The sequence below is a fragment of the Arachis ipaensis genome, chromosome B3, assembly GCF_059453495.1.
Source record: "Arachis ipaensis isolate K30076 ecotype BB chromosome B3, ASM5945349v1, whole genome shotgun sequence".
Lineage (NCBI taxonomy): Eukaryota > Viridiplantae > Streptophyta > Magnoliopsida > Fabales > Fabaceae > Arachis > Arachis ipaensis.
In genome coordinates this window covers 34,583,668-34,605,435 of record NC_142438.1, presented here as the reverse complement: position 1 = coordinate 34,605,435, position 21,768 = coordinate 34,583,668, and the positions used below count along the sequence as shown (strand labels likewise).

Here is a 21,768-nt window from a genome sequence, read left to right as displayed (position 1 = left end):
GGAGGCTCGATGAGAAAGCCCAGCAAAATGTAATTGAATTCGGAGCAATCGACGCGAACATGCTTAACGTATCTCAAGCAAGCCCCTCTAATCTTCTAAAATTTGATTAAAATCCGGTAAAAAAATATTACTAAAAATGTAGTTTCTACTTAGCCATTATTAAGATTTAGGAATGAATGAATCAATTCATGTAATAGGAAATGAATATAGTTCTTAAGTGCCAGTTGTAATTCCGTTATATAATCATGAAGCGGTGGAGAATTGCCAAGTCAAATGAGTCCGTCAGTGACTCTAAGAGGCATCTTTTATTTTTCATTTGAAAATTCCAGAGTCCAAACTCCATAGTTGGTAAAAGATTAAAAATGTGATTATTAAAATTTCACACAGAAATCTAAACGTGCAATGAAATTAGGGACTCTGAAACTTAGAGGCACTATCGAATTGTTTTATATTTATACATAAAAAATTTGTAGTGGTGGAGGGATTATAGAAGGCAATCAAAAAAGGGATTTGATCCACTCAGAGCCATCAATGTAGGCAAGTGAAATAAATGGTTTAGCTTCCTGATCAGTGAGTTCCCTTGACCATGCTACTCTCCCAGCAAAGCTTGCTCCAGGTCCTGTGCATTTGTATTGCCCATAGAATACAGTCCTGGTAATGGTGGTGGTGGCCCATTACAATACAAATACATAGCAACAAAGTAAGAATCTCACCCAAATAAATGCAAATGCGCATGCCAATAACAATAATAATAATACAGATATCTCTTTTCAGACCCCTATATATGCTATGCTATATATGTAATGCGCATGCGGCTATAATCTAATTGTATATAAACAAAAGATGTAATTCGGTGGATGGACTTTACCTATTGGAGGGCGCATACATAATAAGCATAACAAGAAAAAGGAACTCACATTTCACGGTTGGGGTCGCCCCAGTTATACCAGCCTTTGGGAATGATGATATTGTCCATGTAGGTGTAAGCAAAGACAACACGAGAGAAGGGACCCCATGCCCTTCCAAGGTACAGAGCCCCTGACCCCGTGACCTTGCAGTGCACAAATGAGAACCCCGTGTCCTCCAATATGCTGCTCCTCCCTTGCGCTGTTACTGCCCCTACATTCTGTGCTATTGCATGCACGTGACACCCCTATACATACACCACCATTATTCATTCAGAATGGTTTAACATGTTTCACTCAATCCACCTCGTGGGAGTACTAACCTCAAACAAAGAGAGCGCGTTGCCGAATATGAAATCAACGGACCCTTCAATGTAACAATCCTTGTAGTAATGCCTCCCAAGGTGATCATACAGTGTGTCCTGTGCTCCCAAGAATTTGCATCCAAGAAACATGGCTGTGTCTCCTGAAATTCTCAGCGCCACTGCCTGCTTCCCCACTGCTCCGTTCCTCGGAACGGGTGCCGTGTTCTTGAATGTGATGTTCTTGGCTATGAAGTAAGCTGAATTCACCGCGAATGTGGCAGAGCCAAAGGTTCCTAGTAATTGCCCTTTAGTCCCAGGTGCCGCCTTATCAGCAGTATCACCCCATTCAACTATCGTCTTATCTGCGCCTTCTCCTTCTATCGTTATGAACGATTTCAATGGTGGAATGTTAACTTTCTCTCTGTAATTATTTGTTACACCCAAAATATTATTAGATCAAGAGGAGAGGGGCCAAAAGAAAAGACACTTCATCGTATGCTGCAAAAGTCTTCTGCTAGTCAAAGACATAATTCTGAAGGCATTGGCAAAAAGACGTGCAATGTTTTATTATTATTCCTTTTATTTGCTGTCAACAAAATAAAATAAAATAAAATAAAATATATATAACGGTGAATGTGGACAAGACAATCGCCAACTTGCATCCACATATTATTACAGTGCCATCAAGAAAGGGTAGAATGAATACTTACGTGTAAACCCCTGCATGGACCTTAATTACAACTCTAACAAGGTTGATGAATGGAAGAGAATCAACGGCTGATTGAATAGAAGAGAAGCCTCCTTTGCCGTGTTTCTTGGAAACGTGAAGTGTGTGAGAAGGGAAGAGCTTGTTCATGGCAATGCCGAAGACAGAGTGTTTGAGGCCACCGACGAACTTGACCCATCTCATGAACTGCTCTTCTGATAATTGGGCTCGTGTTCTGTTTATGGGAATCACACTCCCCACAGAAGAACGCCCCGGTCGAATTCCCTTGGTGTGGCATTCTGTTGCTCTTGGATTTTGCAGAACAAGAAGAAAGAGTAATGTCACATGGAAAATGGAATGAAAATTTGACATTTCTGGGAGAGAATTGTGGGGAAGAAAGGAAAAGAATGCTGTTTGGGACTACCAAGTAACAGAGCTGGTTGTGGTTTATATATGTAGTATTTAGTTAGGGAGCAATTGATTATTGAGTATTGATTATGGTGTGGAAAGTGAGGTCAATTATGGGAGAGAGAGTTCACGGGTCATTCCTTCTACTCACATCCATCAACACAAGAGGGGGAGAGAGAGAGAGAGAAGAAACAGAGGACAGGTAGCACTTTTTTGTTACATAAATAAAAAATTTCATCTTTTGTAAGATTGTAATATTTTTAGTTTGGACACTTTTTCCTTTTGTTGTGTTGTTTGGTGATGCCCGTGAGCCCCCTCTCTTTCCTGTTTGTTTCATCGTCAAAATATTCTTCTTGACATCATATCAATATCATAGTATTAGTTGGAGCCTCATATTTCAACACTATTCATGGCTGAGATTAATTACCAATTCTAAATTCCAAAGTAGTAGGTGAATCAGAGAAGCACCTTCAACTCCAACGAAGATTAAGTTACTCTTTCGTGCTAAAGCCTAAAGGTAAAAATAGTAAAATACCCACAACTTGTTTGCATTTGGAGGATTATAAATCTTCCCTCCACTTGTTCTTTTTTGCCCCTTCTTTGTTTCTTTGTTTATTTTCTTTTGGTTGTAGAGAAAGAGTACTAGTGTTTTTTTCTGGATAAAAAGAGCTACTAGTTAATTTTTCTTCTTTAGGTAGATTCTGTGTGAGCTTACTTTATGTCTTTATCCTTAGTCCCACTATCTTCAGTTGAGTGCTTTTACCTTTTTCTATATATAAAAGAAAAGTTATGATGATGCATATAATTTGTACAAGTAAAATTTTGTTATTATTTATGCACGAAATAGGGTGGGAAAAAAAATAAAGTTGTATAATCAAGGAATATACTTAACCAAATCCATCTAAGCTGTGATAATTATTTTTCACATCTAGCGCGCTTCTTTTTGTAAGACTCCGAATTTTTAAAAATTAAAATAATGAGTTATTTATTATTTATTATATTTATTTAAAATTTTATTTTTAAAAAATTATTTTATTAAATTGAATTGACAATACTTTAAGTTTAAAAATTATTGTAGACCCATCAATTTCATTATAATTAGATATTTTTTAATATTTAAAATTTATGAGTTTTAGTAATTTGAAAATAACGAAGATTTGATTTAATTTGAATAATTGAGATTTAGAATTTAATACTTTGATTTTATGAACCAAAAGAAAATTAATTAAATTATCTCTAATTTTAAATTAGAGTATTTATTTGAGACTAATTAATAAATTGATAAATAAATAATATTTTTAAAATAATTATATTGAAATATACTTGGTTTTCAATTACTACTCTACCCTCTAATTTTATCAAAATTCCTACACTACTCTTAGCCCTTTTACTAAACTCTAATCCTAATCCCCAAATTAAACCCACCCACACTCTTTTTTACACCCACACTCCCACGCACAGAGAGAATAAAAGAGAGAAAGAGGATCGAGAGGGGAATAGAGGAGAGAAGAAGAGGAGGAGAGGGGAAGACGGCGCCGGCAGAGGGAGGACCGCCGTTTGCATCGCTGTTGCAGCTGGAAGTCGCAAGGAGGCACGAGGAAGGAGAAAGTGATGTGCGTGCGAGTTTGAGACGGGGAGAGAGGTTGAGAGGCTGCGATCACCATCGCTGCTGTCGCTGGGAATCACCGCCCTCCTTTCTGATGTTGTTGCCATCAAAGGAGCTGCCATCGGAGGGAAACATCATTGTCACAGCGGGAAGTGCAGAGAATAAAGAGAGGGTGAGAGAGCTACAAGATAGGGGAAAAAGGGGGCAGTCGCAAGCAGTGGTGACGATGGAGGCTTTTTGCCATTGCTACGACCGTTGCCATTGTTGGAGCTCGCTGCTGGTGCACCCCGAAATTACTTAAACCCCCATTTTGCTCCACTGTGGCTGACCCTGACCCCTGACCCCCCCCCCCCCCATTTTTGTCGAAGCTACTGATGCCATTGTCGGAGGAGAGGATCTGATGAGTTTTGCTTTATCAATGCCACTTCTACTATTATCGGAAAACATGCAACACTCTACCACACAGAACCTTACGCTTGAGTCGTAAAGAAGATGTGGCGAGGTATTACTACCTCTAAAAGAAAAGACGTATATAGATATAGTTGAAGAAAATACGTATCTAGGAGCCTTGAAGAAAAGAAACTTAAGCAAAATCGCAAAACAAAAAAGAAACGCAAGGTATGAAGATCGAAATGAGAATAAAGCTATACGTACATATAAAGGTCAGAATTTCCAAAATACAGATAATCAAGCTCTTAACTCGACCTGCAAAGCAAAGGTCGGCCAGAGTATCCATATATTTATATATATACAACCCAAAATTATCCCAAAAACATAAACAGAACACCTATCTCTCCAAAAGTCCACTCAAAAAGGCGAAATACAATTATATATATATGGATACTTTGGCCGACCTTCGCTTCGCAGATCGAGTTAAAAGCTTGATTATCTGTATTTTGGAAATTCTGACCTTTATATGTACGTATAGCTTTCTTCTCATTTCGATCTTTGTACCTTGCGTTTTTTTTTTCTTTTGCGGTTTTGCTTAAGTTTCTTTTCTTCAAGGCTCCTAGATATGTATTTCCTTCAACTATATCTATATACGTCTTTTCTTTTAAAGGTTGTAATACCTCGCCACCTCTGCTTTACGACTCGAGTGTAAGGTTCTGTAGGGTGTTACATTATGGTATCAGAGCCGTTCGTTCCCGTAGAGCCTGAGGAATGGACTGACTATGCTTCTGAGCATACTCTGGGTGTGTGCACATGCTATTTAGGATGTTTGCTTGACATATATAGCATAGATGTTCATGAGTATTACTTTTGGAGATTTGAAGCACTAGACTTGAGATATTAAGACTGATCAACTTAATATCGATTGTTCAGTGTGGACATGACCCAAAGGGCGTCTCGTGGACGCGAGTGAGGTGATACGATTGACGATAGAGCTACTGCATAGGCAATTGCTGACGGGCTGAGACAACAAGCTAGAAATGGTGATAGAGGCAGTAATAGAACTGGTGATAAAAGAAACCAAGGGATTAGAACTCGTGCAGCTGGAGTAAAGGATAATGGCCTTTAGTTAGAAGGGTAAAAAGGTTCAAGAAGATGTTCGATGGAAGCGAGTGATAGATTAAGCTCTTAGTGATTTATAATCAGAGTGGCACTACGGACATGGGGTGATTTGGTGACTCTAGAGTTGTAGGGACGTGAGGAAGAAATCTTGGGATATGAGAATGATTTGAGGATTGGCATAGGATTGAGGAATGGAAAGTGTGAATGTATGGTTTAGGTTATAATGGGTTGACTCAGATGAAAAGATTGAGAAATTGTTTATTATTCGAGATGGCGGGAAGGATTTGAGAATTTAATTTGATTTAGATGGAACCCCAAAAGGATAAGGAAATTTGTAGTCATTAAGAAAGAGTTAGATGAAACTAAAAATAAAACATACGGGTTTAATTTAGGCTTGAATTGGTAATAGGGTATTAAATTATTGTTGGAGAATGGCAAAATGAACGGTAAGAGGTCGGTTAAATTTGAGGAAGCGTATACGAAAAATTGAGAGCGAATTTTGAGGGCAAAATTCCTAATTAGGTGGGTAGGATGTAAAACCTGTGAATTTATAAATAATTAATGAATAAATTAATTATTATTTAAAAAATTAGAAAATTAAATTTGATCAATTAGGAGGGTAGAAATAATTAAAATACGAACTAAACACTAATTTTAAAGATTTTGACCTAAAATTAGGCCTAGAGCCGAACCGATTGGACTGGGCATATATTGGGCCCAAGACCCAACATATATATGTTAAGTTCAGCCTCCCCTCCCTTCATAAACATTGAAATAGTATGCTGAAATGGAAGAGATGTGAGAAGTGAGGGTTCCAATCTATGATGCATAGACACTGACACGGACACGGGACACGACACGACGCGGGACACGCCGACACGCAAATTTTAAAATCTTACATGACATGGGGACACGCATACATATAAAATATAAAGTATTTTTTAGACAAATCGTAATGATATTTTGATATTTTATTGATATTAAAATATAAATTAAAATTTTTAATTATTTTTAATGTCTTATTTTAATTATATCAAGTATTTAAAATATTTTTTATTTTAATAAATAATAATATATACTATATCTAAATTTATTTTAAAAATATATGTTAAGAATAAGACAGGACACGCTGACACGTGATAGTATTTAGGTGTGTCCAGAGATAAATTTTTTATTTTTTATCAAGACATGGTTGGACACAGCAGACACGCGTGTCAAACGAGTGTCGGTGAGTGTCGTGTCTGAAATGTGTCCGACACGTGGACACGGCAACTCAACGAAGTGTCCGTGCTTCATAGGTTCCAATTTTAATTTCAATCTGTAATCCACCATAACTTTTGATTCGGAGCTCCGATTGAAGAGCCGTTAGCGGCCACGCATTCGTCTCGGAGTCCTCTTTAATTCTATCTAAACAATGTGGTGAGTATCTCTGAATATCATGCCCAGTTTTTTGTGCCCCCTTTTTCCACAAAATAGGTTTTGATTTTGAGTGATTTTGATGATTTAGGTGAACTCTAGCAACGAAAAATTATTGGGCTTTACCCAATTGCTCGTGGGTAATAGTAAGAAACTCATAACCCTTATGAATCCTTTAATTATATGAGAGTGGGTAGTGAAATTAGTGGTTACGTATGTAATTGTGTGAAATTAGGTTGTGTAATTGTGAATTGGAACAATAATGATGATGTTGGAGGCTGGAGTTCGGGTATTCAGAGCTAGAAACTCACTTGGTGAAGGCTTGGAGCTTATGTATCGAGGGCTTGCAGTGCCTTGTGGCTTAGGAAAAAATCAGCCATGGTATGGTTTTGGTTTCTCGTAGATAATGTATAATGTTTCCTGAAAACTTAGGCTAGATGATTTTAAGATAAGTTGTATGGTATGTGTGTTTGAGGATTAATGACTTGTGGTTGGAGTTATTGTGTGAGTGGCTGGATTTATATGATGAATAATTTATATTGATTGTGTGGAATAATGAATTGATGAGAATGTGTGAAGTGTGATGATGATGTTGAATTAAGAAGTTGAAGTTGTATGATTGAAGATTTTGTGTGGTTTGGATTGAAATGCTTAGAAGTATTGATGAGAATTTTGTGATAATTATGAATTATGAATTGAGAATTGATTTGGATAGTTAGATGCGGAATAAATGAGGAAGGATGGAGAGGTAATTGGTATTGATGCAATTGTTGTATATATAAGTATAAGTGTTGAATATGATGTTAAAATGATAAGGAAGTATTGGTAAATTTGGAGAATTAAATGATTAATGAGTAACGAGTAATAAGTTGGGGTTTGATGAGTTATGATCATGTTTGAGATGGTTTTGATGAGGATTTGGTTGAATTTGGTTTGGAAAACTTAAACTTTGAGTTTTTGGTAAAACTTGATTTTTAACCAACTTCGGTGAACCATAACTTGAGCCTCGAATTTTGGATTTGAATGAAATCTATTTCAAATTAAAGATAATTTTAAGAGCTTTAAAACGGTTTAAAGATTTTGCAAATTGGAGTTTTGTAGATGAATTTATGAACGCCAGAAGTTAGGTGTATAAGACTGAATTTTAATGACTTAGCAGCTTTTTGAGGAAAAAGAGGAGTCGCGTATACGAGCACCTACATGCGACGCAATAAAGCATTTATGTTTTCATGACTCGCGTATGCGGACCAGGGGTCATGTACGTGAGATACCAAATTTTCACACTCCCGCGTATGCGAACATAGTCTTGCGTACGCGGAACCCTATTTGGCAGAAAGGTGATTTTTGAAGTTTTACTCAATTCTCTAGCTTTCCAAGCCACTTTTACACCTGTTTAAAGTCTGTTAGTGAGCCTTAAGCCTTAGAAGGAATGTGAGTCTGTGAAATAAATGGAAAAGACATTTGGAAGGGGTTTTGTGAAGTGTTAACTTATCTAATGAAGGGTTGATGATGTTAAATATAAGAATTGATTGATAAATATGATGATGATAATAATGACTTGCAATTAAGTGAGTGAGAGATTGATGATGATAATGACATTAGGAGTGATGATGATTGAATTTGAATGAATTAGAATGATATTGTGAATGAAGTTGAGAGTGAAAGTGACTATGATTGAGATATATATGATCGGATAGCAAGGAGTGGCGTTGTCCACTTGCTCCGGGTATGAGATGAGGAAGAAGAATTATGAAAACTGAGTTTAATTATGAAATTTTGAATGAATATGAAAGAATTGAAATGATAACGAAAATGATAATGAATTTTTGAATGTGATATCTGAGTAGCAGCAAGGATTGTGGTTCATCCCACTTGCTCCAAGTTAGTGATTGCAACGCCTGGGTAGTAGCAGTAGTAGTGGATTATTCTACTTGCTCCAGGTTGAGCTTTTAAACACCCGCTTGGGTAGTAGCAGCAGTAGTGGTTTAATTCTACTTGCTCTAGGTTAAGCAGGTAGTAGCAAGGGGATTGTAGCTCAGACCCACTTGCTCCGCAATGGGTGTTTCTGTCCACGGTTAGCTACCAGGACATGTCGGGTTCGGCTATATAACCGACAGATGAGACCATCAACCTTAGGGCAGGCATACATAATATGCATATGTTTGTTTTGTTTGAGTGTGCATTAATTGGGCTTGCCTATGTGATTATTATGCTTACTTGCTAAATTTGCTACCTGCTATATATGTATTCTACTTGTGTTTGTTTTGTCTGTATTGCTTGTCTAATATGCACTGGAGTTCAGGAGGGTTGGAGGGAGGTAGGAGACCAAGAGGGTAAGTTATGATTGAGTTAGTACTTTAAGATCCTTAGACGACCTACCTTACTTGTGGTTTAAAATTATAGTTTTAAGATTTATAATTTGAATGTCGGAGTTCTAGGATCGCCTCTGGCTTTTCTGGGACCTTATCTATTATGTATGTGGGTACCTTAACCATACTGAGAACCCCCAGTTCTCATCCCATACAATATTTTTGTTTTTCAAATACAGGTCGAGAGGCACCTCAGTAAGCTTCTGGAGTTCATTCTGCAATTGGGATTACTGTATTTTGGGTATTCTATGTGTATATTTATGTATATAGACTCTCCACATATATATATATACTCTGGCCGACCTTCGCTTCACAGGTTGAGTTAAGAGCTTGATTATTTGTATTTTGGAAATTCTGACCTCTATATGTATGTATAGTTTTCTTCTCATTTCAATATTCGTACCTTGCATTTTTTTGTTTTGCAATTTTGCTTAAGTTTCTTTTCTTCAAGGCTCCTAGATACGTATTTCCTTCAACTATATCTATATATGTCTTTTCTTTTAGAGATCGTAATACCTTGCCACCTCTGCTTTAGGACTTGAGCGTAAGATTCTGTGTGGTAGGGTGTGACAAAACACACTGGAGCTTCCAAACTTGCCGGCAACACTGCCTCGCCACTGTTTTGGTCTAGTTTCTTCCCTTAGTCTATTCCATTTTCACCATATTTCTGCCACCATTTTATTTTCTTGCCTTGCTCTTGTTTTGATTTGTTTTTCTGTCTCTATTCTATTTTGGATTTTCCAGAACTATATCCGTATTTATCTCTTTATTCAATTTGGATTTACTGCATTTGCCTGGTGTTATGGTCATTGTCACTGCCGTGAGAATTGAAGCTGTTGCCATTGCCTTGGTCCAAATTCTGTGATCTTCCATTCTATTCTACTTCAACTTTTCTCACCTTTTAATTTGGCACTCCAGATTCGTTCTCTTTAGTCCCTTCAGACCAAGTTGTGAGTAGGCTTTACATTTACAATTGTTAATTTTTTAGTCTATGCTATTCTAAGTTTTTAATTATATTTATAAAACTATTGTTGAAGAACTTTGATTTGATTAGAATAATTGATTTTATTATAGTTGAATAAATATTTTTATGAAGCTTATACGTTTGAAATTTACATGAGACTATATATATATATATATATATATTTGATGGAGCTTTATATTATTTTAGAACATTTGATTTTACTCGTATACTTTTGAAGCATTGAAGTATTTGTTGGTACTCACTTTGAAATTGTGAAATATGTTTTAAATTTCTTATGATTGAAAAAGTATCATTGAAAAATATTTCTGATGAGAAAGTATTATTTGATTTTATTCGATACCTTATATATTTGAAAGATAAAAAATTTGTTGTATTTGAAATTATATGTTTTGAATTGGTTTGGGAGGCTCGTATTAGAAAACTGTAGTTAACAGTGGTCATGACGTTAACTTAGATGCATCTGACTCAGACCTCGGCTAGCAGAGACGTTGTTAGCCTAACATGTAGCCACACGTTAGATCTGTTATTCTGTTTGGATACACAAGAGGAAAGGACTACCCTTAGAGGTGGAGCCACCCAAGTGTGGACTATTTGATTTAATTTTTGTATTGAGAACTCCCTTATTGATTCACTTATTTGTATAAAATACTATTCTCTAAATAAAATTACTTTGATAATACTATTTATATGGTCTCACGTAGACTATAGATGTATTGTCTAGTCACTAAGTTGCAAAACTCACTGTATTTTTCAAAAAAATAATTTTCAGGAACAAATTGAATACGTCGACAACGGGTACCTATTCTTTGTTGAGTTCCTAGACGTTACATACTCCATATGTCCCAGGCAGGATCAACCATATTAATTTAGTTTATGTTTTTGTTAAAAACAATGTGCAAATATTCAGTCTAGTCCTTGTAAAATTATTAAAAATATTTGTAACTTTCATATTTACCTATATTCGAATTTGTTAGGTTTGCTAGGGGACTATTTCCCTGAGCGCCAATCATAGCTCTTTTGGACTATGACACTTCTCTTTCTTCTTTCTCATACCCCTGCTACTTCTTCTCCTCCTCCTCCTCCTCCTTTTTCCCTATACCTTGGAGAATGCGGATGTGGTAGAGTTAGAATTTGAGAGTGATTATGTTAGGGTAGAAAGGTAATTTAAAAATTTTATTAGTTTCTTAGGATTTGAAAAATTTTGTCTGTTGAACCTCATTTTTTATAGTTACAAGTTAGTTTTAATTCTTTTAGGTAGCATTTATTTTGAGGTACTGAGACAGAGACTGAGAGACAGAGACTCAGTATCATGTTTGTTGGTTCAGAGACTGGTACTAAAATTTCTGTCTCTGTCCCTAAAATTTCAGTATTTCAGTACATCCAAAAAGTAGGGACACATGAGACTAAAATTTTTAGAAAAGGAGACTAAAACTTTAATAACATTTTATACCTAAAATATCCTTATTTCAATTAATTAATTCCAATTTTACCTTTTGTACAAATTAAATTAGAGTTTCATTCCTGTTTCAATTTCTGTCTCCTACTTTACACCAAACAGAATACTGAGATTTATTTCAATCTCTGTCTCTTAGTCTCTGTCTCTCAGTCTCAGTCTTTTTGTCTCTGTCTCTCTACCAAACGCAACCTTATGGTAAGATTTGTCAGCGACATAATCTTTCTGGTCAATTTTGGTACTTTAGTCTAATTTGTACAAGTAAAATTTGGCTCTTTTTTTATATGAAAAATGTATGTGTATTATTCTTTGATATGGATGTCTAGTGTGTTATACTGTTATGTGGCGGCTATTTTTTTTAAATTAAGAGTAGAGAAATCAGAGGTTCCGTTTCTTTGTTGCATAAAATAGACACAAATCGGACTGTCCGATTTATTTAGGCAAAGAAAATCTTCAAATTTTGAGGTACTCAAATTGGTAGGTCCAATTTGTTTTTTTTTTTTTAAATTGAAAATGCATAATTACAAATTGAGTCGTCCAATTTGTGTGTGTGTAAATATATATACAGATCTCCTTTGCAAAGTGCCAGAACTCTCCTCCTCTTCTTCTTCTTTTTCTTTTTTGTCCCTCACTTCTTTATACTCCCTTTTTTTGTTTCTAGAAATTATAGTGAGTTTTCTGAATGTGAATAAAAAAATAAAATGGATGATAGAGTTATGTTAAAAGTATGTTATCATGGCCTTATTTTGTTACAAACATATGAATGAGTGGAATTTGTATGTGAGACTCTTTTCGATATTGTTTTCCTTTCATACTTTCGTTTGAAGAACTAAAATGTGTGATATGTGAGAAGATATATTCTCAAATACCAAAGAGACCATCATGTATTTTGTACAGATGTCTTATATCAGTATTTAGTGGGTTTGTTCAATTTCAAACCAAGTACGTAACCAATGAAGCGAGTATGCAAGAGATGTTTTCAATGAATATCGAAACTCGCTCACAAATGTCATTCATCGAGCTGTATATTGAGTTTGAACAAACTGAAGCCGACCCAAATATCGAATGGAAAGATTACAATAGTGGTAACGAGAATGAGTTTGAAAGCAATAATGAGATCGTTGATCCAAATGAAGATGAAAATCAAGCTGACGACACTATTGAGGCAGATGTCACGGAGCTGGCAAATGCACTAGAAAATCATCATCGTTTGAGGAGCCATCTTTCATGCGCGCGTTAGATTTGGAGGTCATGCATGCGCCAGAGTTTCCTGAATATATGAATGCAGATATAAATTTAGATATTTGTTTATATGATAGATTAATACATTACAAGAGAAGCGCTCCTTAGCAGCGCCCAATTTCCAGCGTCTCCCCAAACCGCTGCAGATTGATGGAGGAGCTGCAGTTTGTTTTTGTAGCAGATTCTCTGTCCGTCAAAGACCGGACTCCATAGCTGTGGTTTTGTGCCTCAAACGCAGCAAATCACATAAAGATCAGAGTGACAAAACAACCAAGAATTGGAGGAAGCCATATCCAATTTCCATCGTTTACGCACGAACCCAAAAGGGGACAAAGGCGCCGATCACCAGGTCCAAGACTCACTCCCGCGGTATACATTCCTTCCATCAGCTGCAGCTGCCACATTGTTCTGGGTCACAGATCTGCTGAAGCTGCTGCATATCTCCTGCGTGCAAAAGGAGGGTGGATACGCACGTCCGTTGTTCGTTCCTCCGCCATGCACGTCCTGGTGTCCTCGCGAGGCTTCTCGGCCGCCCCGATGTCGTCATCCTCAACCTTCCCCCCATACCCTGTTGTGCGCCACTCGACCGCACCCTTTCCTCGCTTTCAGGTCCGCTCTCTCCCCCTTTTCTTGCTCTTCCAATTTCATGTGTTGGCCTGGTACCTTTGTTTGAATTGAATAATTTTGATTGTTGATCGGATCTGTCTGTACCAAATTTGTTTACCCATCAGTTCCCAATTTGGTCCCTAATCTGGTTCGAACCTTAGTCCCAATTTGGTCCCTAATCTATTCCCAATTTAATTGTTCCCAATTCTTTGCTAAAAATATATGGATGATAATGGCTGCAATGTGAGGATGGATGTTAGGCTAGCTGTATAGTTTGATTTGCTACTCAAAACCACCCAAAGCCATGTGATTAGTACCAATTATCCAAGAACACTCACAGGTTTTTCTTCTGTGGTATGTCAATAGAGCAGGAAACCAAGTAAAAAATTTTTACTAGGAAAGGTACAAGCAAAAATAAAACAGAACAGAATAGTTATAAAACAGAGTTCGGTGTTCTCTTTTTTTCCCCTGCTGATTCTGTTTTCCGTCACATGAAACTATTAGATACAACCATAATTGGGTTGAAAGAATTCTTAAAATGCATCAGATTTACAATGAGTTATATCAAATGTTATCTAATATCTAAGATCATGTGTGCTCTTTGTTAACATTTGTAGCAAAATTTCACCATGGCTAAGTTAATGTATGTAAGTGTGTTTTTATTTTAAATAGTGTGACTCTGAATTGTGTCCACATAAGTACAATTCTGGCTGTGAATTGAGTATTTTTTGCTGCTATTTTTATCTTAACATATAACATTATTTAAATCACTATAATCTCTTTGGTTCTGGATACAGATCATCAGCTATGTCCATAATTGATTATTATCTTGCATTTTTAAAAGCTTAGGATTGCTAGCATAATTGTCAAGGATGATTTGTGAATATAAGATCCTTTTTTCTTGTCTATTTCACTACTTACATTTTCCTTCCTCAGGTCTCAGTACATAAGAATGCTGAATGCTGTTTCATATAAATGAAAATGTAAGGAAATAAAACTTATGTATGTTTAGACGTTCTTGATAATAATAGGAAAGTTACATTTAAAGATCAAAATTAAGTAAAAACCAGCAATGAGTCTGTATGACAATTTTGTCAACTCCAAAGTACAAAATGAATGAAAATAATAACCAATGAACATTGAAAACTCATAAGGTACTGATTAACCTTTTATACTCTTCCAACCCTTTCCACATTTTAAAGTAACTGCATCATTCAGGGTGATTCCTTCCACTATACAGAGTAGCCTCTTCAGAATCCTTGTTAGCTACAAAATTCACCAAAATAATAATGATTTTTACCTTAAATAATAATAAAGAATAAATATCCTTAAAAATATAAAAGAAAAATGATAAAATTGCATGACTTATAATACCTGCATTATAAGCTTTTTAGCCAACTATCTAAATCCTCATCACAGGCATCCTCTGTTTTCATAGATACTAAGAACAAAATTAAATTTCATAAAGAATATAAAGGTTAAGATGCTTTGTTTCTCATAGAGCCATCGAATTAAACTTTTACAAAAACCTGTAACAAGAATAGTTATGTAATAAAAGAAAAACCTTCAAATAAAAATGCGTTAAGTCATTAACCATAACAGTGCAGGAATACTATTCAACTAAAAGAATACAATTTAACTTATACACATGTTTAGTTCTAAAAGCCTTGCTCATACCTTTGTAAGTAACAAACACTAACCAACTTTTCAACCATCAATTTTATTTATTTTTTATATAAAATAATAATTGGAATTTCATGTTTCCTGGAATACGCTTAAAGGAATATTATGTTTAATAATTAAGCTGTATGCATGTGTCTTGCAGTGTTATTTTATTGTTAATTAATTGATAAAATACGCTTTGGAAGTTTTGAACTATATGGTGATAAGATTCTATCGAGTTTGCATTCTTATAATGTCATGCCTTTTGTATTTTTTGTCTTTTTTTTGTTTTGATTAAAAGGAAATAGTTAACATAAAATGTGAAATTACAAGGAGTGTAGTATAAAAGGAGATTGAAAGAGGTAGATTACCCTTATTTTGTTATTGAAATGTATCCGTGGGCGGTGCATCCTTTATTTTGTCACTTACACTGTATATATAATTCTTTTATCTTTGATAGAAATTGAAAATGGGACAGAAAACATTTGTTATCGTTTCTCTGAGCTATTAAAAAAGGACCCAGCAACCATTTCGTATGCTGCTTGTTCTAATATTATTTTGTTAAAGAATATGTTACATTGAGCTTTTGCTACATGTGTTTCGAAATTTACTTTTAGAAACTGAATGTTGTTTTCAAAAAGTATGATATTTTAACTAGTGTTTTCTATATAGTAAAAAAGAAGCATTACCGAATCAGTTAGCTAAACGATGGTTTTTTTTCTCAACCTTTTAAGAGAGTTTTGGCCTGGATTATTCAGTTGAAACTATTGGCTTACTTGTGTATGCATATTGGCCATTTCTTTCATTTAAAAGGGGAATAGGGAATACATGTCAATAAACCTCATTAATTAATGATGCAGATTTTCTTGAGCAAAATATACCCAAAAAGAAAAAGGTTATTAAGTTTGGTAATGCTTAATTTCTCTAAAACTTGGTAGATATTCCCGGTTTAGTGTGTCTTACTTCTAGCTTATTGTTGCTAGCGTGGGTGCATGTATTTGAGCGCCTAGCCGAGCAGCTGGGTCTGTAGCATGGGCATTCTACCATGTTGGCAGGGTTAATTTAACATCTATTAGTCATTTTTTTATTTATTTAACTGTAAAATTATTAAAATTCCTTTTTCTTATAATTGATTGTTTAGTTCTTCGATGCTTTTGTCTCAAGTATGATTTTAACTCTAACTATAACGCCTCTCTTCTTTTTCTTTTTTTATAAGGTTTCATTTTTCATTTCCATTTTTTGGCTTCGGGACCAGCATTTCTTTATTCCAATAATTTTTTACTAAAGTACAAAATTTCCCAATGAGTAAGCAACTTTCAATAAATTATCTTCTTTGCTGAGTATTGTTCTGAAGGATATTATCTATATTTTGTGTTTTTTATTTCAAGAGTTATTGTCAGCATCTATTTTATACTCTGATTTTTTTTTAATTTTTGGTGTTCTATTATATCATTGAAGTAGACATTGATAAGAGTTGGATTTCAAAGCCATGAATTGGTCCAGAGTATAGGGACGGTTTGAACAGATTCTTAGATTTCGCATTTGCCAATGCATCATCCGATGGGATGATACATTGTCCATGTTCGAAATGTGGGTTCCGCCTTCTCCAAACTAGGGAGGATGCTATGATCATTTGATAATAAAACCTTTCCCCTCTACTTATACATTTTGGGTACATCACGGGGAGAGACGCATGGCAGAGAGCTCTATGGAAGGACAAGAAGTAGAATCAGATAGAAACCTAAAAGACCTAATGCTTGACATGGTTCAGAAGGCGTTCAACTTCCCAAGACTTCATGGCGATGAAGACGATTCAGTGAATGAACACGCTGGCGGGGATCGGGAGGAGTTACCATACTTATCAAATGAAAGTAGTCACGAGGTCCGCAACTTGTATGACCTGCTCGAAGATGGATCGCAGGAGCTATACCCAGGATGTTCAAGGTTCTCTAAGCTGTCTTTCTTGGTAAAGCTCTATCATATAAAATCCCTGTGCGGAATGAGCGACAAGGCCTTCGGAATGATACTGGAGTTGCTGGCAGATGCCTTTGAGCATGCAAGGATTCCGAGCAATATGCACGATGCCAAGAGGATCATATGGAAGCTCGATATCGCATACAAAAAGATAGACGCATGTCCAAATGACTACATGCTATACCAGGGCAGCGACGAAGACTTGTCTAAATGCAAGAGATGTGGGACATCAAGATGGAAGCAAAAGACTAATAAGAACTCCAGAGTGAGGATCAACAGGGTTGTTAAGAAGAATGGAAAACCGCAAGTGGCGAAGACTCTTCGCTACTTCCCCCTTATTCCACGATTGCAGCGGCTCTACATGTCTAGTAAGACAGCCGTTGACATGTTGTGGCATAAGAGCGAGCATAGCTCTAACGGTATTTACCGGCATCCATGGGACGGCGACACATGGAAGGCATTTGACAGAACTTATTCCGACTTCTCCAGCGATTCGCGCAGTGTTTGCCTAGCCTTGGCTAGCGATGGCTTTAACCCTTATGGAAACATGAGCTCGAAGTACTCAATTTGGCCAGTGGTTCTTATTCTGTACAACCTGCCCCCTTGGATTTGCATGAAACCCACCTCTTTCATCCTCTCCATGATTATCCCTGGGCCTAAAATGTCTGGAAATGATATAGATGTCTACTTACAGCCCTTGATCGATGAGTTGAAGCTGTTGTGGGTTGGTGTTGAAACGTACGATGCTTACACGAAAAAAACTTTCAGGATGTATGCTGCGTTAATGTGGACAATCAGTGAATTTCCTGGTTTAGGCAACTTGTCCGGGTGGAACACGTACGGTGGGAGAGCTTGTCCTGCATGCAATTTGGATGCTGAGACTAACCGACTCACACACAGTCAGAAATGGTGTTTCATAGGCCATCATCGTTTTCTGAATCCTGCCCACAGATATAGAAAGGACCGGGATAGATTTGATGGAAAGATAGAGGATAGAGGTCCACTTGTCAAACTCTTTGGTGGAGACATTGTGAGATAACTACAGGATGTGCATGTCCACCTTGGCAAGGTGCAATCGGTTACTGGGAAAAGGACACGCGGACAGCAAACCGCCGTACTTGATGAGTCCCCTTGGAAGAAGAGGAGTATATTCTTCGAGTTACCATACTGGAAAAACAATGGATTGCGTCACAATCTTGATGTGATGCACATAGAGAAGAATGTGTGCGACAACATAGTATTCACCATCATGAACGAGAAAGGTAAATCTAAAGACCACCTTAAGGCAAGAAAAGACCTCCAATTGATGGGAATCAAGCATGATCGATGGCCACGGGAAGATGAAAAGTACCCATCCGCCATCTTTACTATGACATTGTCACAGAAGGATGTCTTTTTAAGGACTATCAAGAATGTGGTCTTGCCAGATGGGTACTCTAGCAACATTTCCCGCTGTGTTGACTTACGACAGCGCAAGATGTCGGGCTTGAAAAGCCACGACTGTCACATTCTGATGGAGCATATCCTGCCAATTGCGTTAAGGAATGCTTTTCCTACCCCAGTGTCCTCTGTCTTGGTGGATTTATCGTCCTTTTTTCGTAGAATATGCAGTAAATCCATTGACCCCCAACAACTTCCTCTCCTTCAAGATCATGTGCTCCATACTCTGTGCCGCATGGAGATGATTTTCCCCCCATCTTTCTTCACCGTCATGGTGCACTTCATGGTACATCTGGTCGAGGAAGTGCGACTCGGTGGCCCAGTTCAATATCGGTGGATGTACCCAATTGAAAGGTACCTATGTCATCTCAAGCAGTTCGTGCGTAATAGATCACAACCGGAGGGCTCTATCGCGAGGGATACTTATCGGAGGAGATTCTCGTGTTCTGCTCAAGATACCTCGATAATATCGAGAGTAGGATCAATCGGCCAATGCGTGTTGACGATCGACCATGTGAACCTAACCAATGTGAAAGTGCATCCATGTTCCCAGGGGTAGGAAAGTCTGTTGGGGTTGCTTCGTTTTATGCTCTCACACCAACCGAGAAATTTCAAGCTCACCGTCACGTCTTGGTCAATTCTCCGGCTGTGGAAAAGTTCATAGAGTAAGTAAAGTCAGTATTATGGTATAAAAACATGACATACTCTAGATAGAGATTCTGACATGAAACTCTTGTTATCACTCCAGTGATTTCAGGGCCATCAAAAAGAGGCAGTTGCGAAGCAGGACAAGGTCCCAGTCTCACATAGACAACGTTGTGCACAGGAAATTTTCCGAGTGGTTCAAGCGTGAGGTGAAGCCTATTATGATCAATCCTGTTATCGACGGTATCCTATTTGTTCTATCTCAAACTAATGAAACGTGTGATTGTTACTGTTCCGAGGGTTACCTGAAACTGGAGGTCGATCTCGGACGAGATCCTCCGTACTGGTCGGAGATAACGTGTCCGGCTGGCCGATGACTGCCGGAGCTGTTGTATCCAACTTGTTGGACTTACTGCACTGCTGATCCTTGGCCACCGGAGGGTGGGGGGTACCTGCAAGAGACTCCGATGCTTAAGTTAGCACGGGTATTAAGCAGGTTTTTATGTAGAATCAGAGTATGAGTTATACCTGGGTGCTCTAGTGTATTTATAATGGTGTGGAGTGACCTTTTTAGATAAGATAATTTAGTTATCTTATCTTATCTTTATCTTTGAGTTGAGGTCAGCTTATCTTCAAGGGAACCGCCCTTATCTCTATAGGCTTGGACTGCCTTTGGATTTGGGTCGTGTTCCTCTATTTGGGCCCTTTACTGGGCTTTCCTGTTGATTTGGCCGACCTCTTTTGAGAAGAGATCGGATAGCCTGACCTGAAGAGGTCGGTTGCTTTGTCGCCAGTCATCCCAGGTCGGGTAGCTCGACCCAGGGTATGAACAGTGCCCCTGCTTGAGCTCGGTCTTTTTGCTGAGGTCGAGTCTTTGACTTCGGTCCTTCTCTGGTGAAGCCGAACTCAAGCATTTTGTCGATTCCTTTCTTTGTAGAGTCTTTTTGAATGTGGAACGTTTTCCTTTAAAAGCACGCGCTTTTATATCGGCGCTTTGGAAACGTGCGAGGGTTTAATACCCTCATTAATTGACTTTAAATGCCCCGTTTCCCTTGGTTTTATTTTGAATTTTGCCATCAGAAACGGTTTCTCTTCTTCGTTCCTCTTCGTAACTTCTCCCTTTACTCTCTCATTTTCTGTTTTTCCTTAGAGTTTCACAGTTTCTTCCTGGGACGCCTGCTCTTCTACTGCTTTCTGTGGAAAAGGAGTGATTCTGGGTTTCTCCTTCTGTCTTCTTCCGGCGAATTTTTTTCGTTTGAAGGGTGGCTCTATCGCTTCTTGCTCTTCAGCTTTCTTTCGAGGTTTTCTTCTATTTTCCAGGTTCAATTTTTCCTCCTCTGTCATTTTTATGCCTGTTTTGAGAAAGTTTTTATCTTAGTTGGGAAAAGTTTGGATCTTTATACTTTCTGCTGTGCCTGATCACTGTGCGTTTCGTAGTTTCTTCGTCTTTTGCATGGTCTTTTTTGCTTTTCCTGTTGCTTGATACCTTTAGGGTTTTTGCATGTTGTGAAATGCTTTTGATTTTGAAGCTTTGGAATGATAGTTTTGTTTGATTCTGAAAAAAAAAAGTTGCATCTTTGGTGATTTTTGCCTGGTATGTTTGCTGTTGTTTCTTGCTGATAGACTGTAGGAAGATGATTTTCTGTTTTGTTTGTGTTTTGTCTTTCTCCTATGAAAAATGCTTGCTGTTTTAAGGTCTTCTATTCTTGTTTGCGGGATGCCGGGACGTAAGTAGATTTTTCTTGATACCTCGCTTTGTTACTGCCTCCAAAGGATGCCCCAGGAGTTTTAGTTTGAGTCTTGGGGCTTCTTTTTTCTGTGTATTCGCCCACCGAGATGTTTTTGAGTAATCCGTTCTTCTTTTCTTTTGTAGGGTTTAGTTGGCCTCATGTCTTCCCGAAATAACGTTGTAGAGATACCTTCCCGGGTTCCTGAGGGTATAGCCGATTGGGTGGACTCGATGGTTCTTATGTGTGTCTCTCTGGTTGATTCTGAATTTTGTGCACAGCTTAGACAGTTTCATAGTGTTTGTAGTAATTCCAGTGATGAGAAGAACTACGAGCTTATCCCTCCCTCTTCTGATGAAAGAGTCTGTTTTTCTACTCGGGTTATTGATGATCGCCCCTTCTTTTATGTTTATGATTTTTTATTCGGTTTGCTGGGTATCACCCTTCCTTTTACTCCATTTGAAACCGATCTGTTATGGTTCTGTAATGTTGTCCCCTCTCAACTTCACCCCAATTCCTGGGGTTTCATAAAAATTTTCCAATTGTTGTGCAATGGTTTTGGTATTCCTGCTTCCCAATCTCTCTTTTTCTATCTGTTTGTCTTGACTAAGCCCGGTGTGGTAAAAAAGAAGTCAGCTTGGGTCTCCTTCCGTTCCACCCAGGGAAAGAAGGTCTTTTCCATGTTTGACGAGTCGTTCCGTGATTTTAAAAACTACTTTTTCAAAGTCTGAGCTGTTGAAGGAGCTCGGCCCTTTTTTCTGGATGAAAATGACGAACCTGCTTTTCCTTTGGAATGGCAAAAAGATG

The 21,768-nt window shown here is 37.4% G+C and overlaps 1 protein-coding gene across 1 annotated transcript; it reads right to left on the bottom strand.

The window, feature by feature from the left end:
• Nucleotides 1-261: 261 nt before the first annotated feature.
• Nucleotides 262-2,424, bottom strand: LOC107630192 (putative pectinesterase 53). The gene is made up of 4 exons (XM_016333265.3): nt 1,921-2,424; nt 1,229-1,631; nt 918-1,153; nt 262-651 (listed from the first exon to the last, which is right to left on the bottom strand). The coding sequence occupies exons 1-4, from the start codon at nt 2,286-2,288 to the stop codon at nt 498-500; spliced, it is 1,161 nt and encodes a 386-aa protein (XP_016188751.1). The 5' UTR covers nt 2,289-2,424; the 3' UTR covers nt 262-497.
• Between the last annotated feature and the right edge of the window lie 19,344 nt (nt 2,425-21,768).

Coding starts and splice junctions, on each gene's coding strand:
- LOC107630192 (XM_016333265.3), bottom strand. CDS start 2,288: ATGTCAAATTTTCATTCCATTTTCCATGTGACATTACTCTTTCTTCTT. Junction 1,632..1,920: donor GTCCATGCAGGGGTTTACAC/GTAAGTATTCAT, acceptor AAATAATTACAG/AGAGAAAGTTAACATTCCAC. Junction 652..917: donor GGCGACCCCAACCGTGAAAT/GTGAGTTCCTTT, acceptor CACCATTACCAG/GACTGTATTCTATGGGCAAT.